The 1,814-nt window shown below is 40.2% G+C and overlaps 1 protein-coding gene across 1 annotated transcript; it reads left to right on the top strand.

The window, feature by feature from the left end:
- Nucleotides 1-502: 502 nt before the first annotated feature.
- On the top strand, nucleotides 503-1,581 carry LOC129792675 (trypsin-1-like). Its single transcript, XM_055831985.1, has 3 exons — nucleotides 503-585; nucleotides 651-976; nucleotides 1,040-1,581. The coding sequence occupies exons 1-3, from the start codon at nucleotides 531-533 to the stop codon at nucleotides 1,469-1,471; spliced, it is 813 nt and encodes a 270-aa protein (XP_055687960.1). The 5' UTR covers nucleotides 503-530; the 3' UTR covers nucleotides 1,472-1,581.
- The last annotated feature ends 233 nt before the right edge of the window (nucleotides 1,582-1,814 follow it).

Here is a 1,814-nt window from a genome sequence, read left to right as displayed (position 1 = left end):
AGATACAATTTTTAATGATCTGAATGAATATTTTCGGGAAGTCTGTTTGTGCTGTAATCTGCGGATTGATTGAACAGCGCAATTAAATTTATTATCTAATCAAGACGACCGTCACCGGTGAGAAGTCAAAAGCTATAATCAATATCAGTGGATTTTTTATGGAAGATTTTGGAAGTGACTACCAATATGCTACCAAAATAATTATCACAAACTATGTATTTCATGCTTTTGATCATTAAAGTCATCTTTTAATTAATATTTTAAATTTAAAAAAATGAATTTTATAAGTTAAATCGCCTCAAAATCGTTAATTGGTTTCCCACAAAACCTTAAAAAGATGCCGAAATTCCCCCTTTTAACGGATCAAAATAAGATTAGATTGCGAAAAAGACAATTTAGCATGGAGACTTGTGATCTAAAAGTGTCATGAAGGTGTCCAAGTACTTCTTCTTAAGATAAGAAAAAGTCTATAAAAACAGAAGCTCCGTCCAACTGTGCTCACAAGTCGTTGTATCTCCGTTGTGTGCAAAATGAAGATTCTTGTAGTGCTATCAACTCTCCTTGCTGCCTCATTGGCTGTTCCTAGTATGTAGTTCTTGTGATTAAGTCTTTAGATTAATTAAATTGACTTGTTTTTCATTCCTTTTCAGCCCTCCCACTCTCTTCTGTGGGTAATGGAAGGATTGTTGGTGGCGTTAATGCTCTTCCTGGTGAATTTCCCTACATCTGCTCAATTCAGTGGGTTCTACTGACTGCCAGCACACATATTTGCGGTGCTTCAGTTGTGAATAACAATTGGGTACTCACGGCAGCTCATTGCATCACAGAAGCTCCCAATATTGGACGTCTCGAAATTCTCTGCGGCAAGTTGAATCTGGCCATCGTTGAACCAAATCAAGCTCGCGTGGGAGTTGCATCGCATGTTCTCCATGAAAGCTGGGTGCCCGGGGCAGTGGGTCCCTTCGATATAGCTTTGGTGATTTAGTGCATATTAAGAAACATCGTTGAGAATCATTTAACTGATAGATTGTTATTTTAGATCCGTCTGGCAGCTCCTCTTGTGTACAACGATTGGATTCAACCAGTGGTTTTCCCTGCTGCTGGCTCTCACCCATCGGGTGTTTCACAAATGATTGGTTGGGGCAGTACATCTGGTGGTACCATTCCTACCAATCCCGACATCCTGCAGAAGGTTAACGTACCTGTTGTTGAGTACAGTGCTTGCCGTGCCGCTCTTGAGGCCATCGGAGGCGGAGCTGATAATGTCTTCGACGATACAAAAATATGTACTGGACCCCTCACAGGTGGAGTCAGTGCCTGCAGTGGTGACTCTGGCTCTCCTGTGCTTCAGGGTAGTACGCAAATTGGTATTGTCTCTTGGGGCTTCATGCCCTGTGGTTCTGCAGGAGCACCTTCCGTACATACACGCGTAGCACACTTTATCACCTGGATCAACAACATTGTCAATTGAATGGATATCGTGAAGAAATCCAACATCCTTATCGCCCGCGTGCCGTGTGGAAGAATGACATGAGAGCATCCAATAAATTGGCACTTTTTTTGCCTTACTAAGGTACACAAGTACGGACTTTTTAATCTAGTTATAAGAATTATTATTAGGTAAAAGATTATTGGTCAAGATTGTGGACTATCTATGACGTTTTATTATAGCCGGATATGATCTTTGAGATAAAATGGCGCTGAAAATCATTTGTGCTGTTGTTAAAGCTATTTAGTCACCCTGGATATGCTGTGTCATACTTATCTTTAAGGGTAAAGAACACGAATAATTATTCTTTCAATAGCATTTATAT

Source organism: Lutzomyia longipalpis, chromosome 3 (genome assembly GCF_024334085.1).
Source record: "Lutzomyia longipalpis isolate SR_M1_2022 chromosome 3, ASM2433408v1".
Lineage (NCBI taxonomy): Eukaryota > Metazoa > Arthropoda > Insecta > Diptera > Psychodidae > Lutzomyia > Lutzomyia longipalpis.
This window is presented reverse-complemented; position numbering and strand designations above follow the sequence as displayed.

Bases quoted from the DNA above. Each gene is read 5' to 3' on its own strand.
- LOC129792675 (XM_055831985.1), top strand. From the start codon at position 531: ATGAAGATTCTTGTAGTGCTATCAACTCTCCTTGCTGCCTCATTGGCT. The intron at 586-650 runs GTATGTAGTTCT...ATTCCTTTTCAG, and splicing joins TGCCTCATTGGCTGTTCCTA to CCCTCCCACTCTCTTCTGTG. The intron at 977-1,039 runs GTGATTTAGTGC...TTGTTATTTTAG, and splicing joins GTCCCTTCGATATAGCTTTG to ATCCGTCTGGCAGCTCCTCT.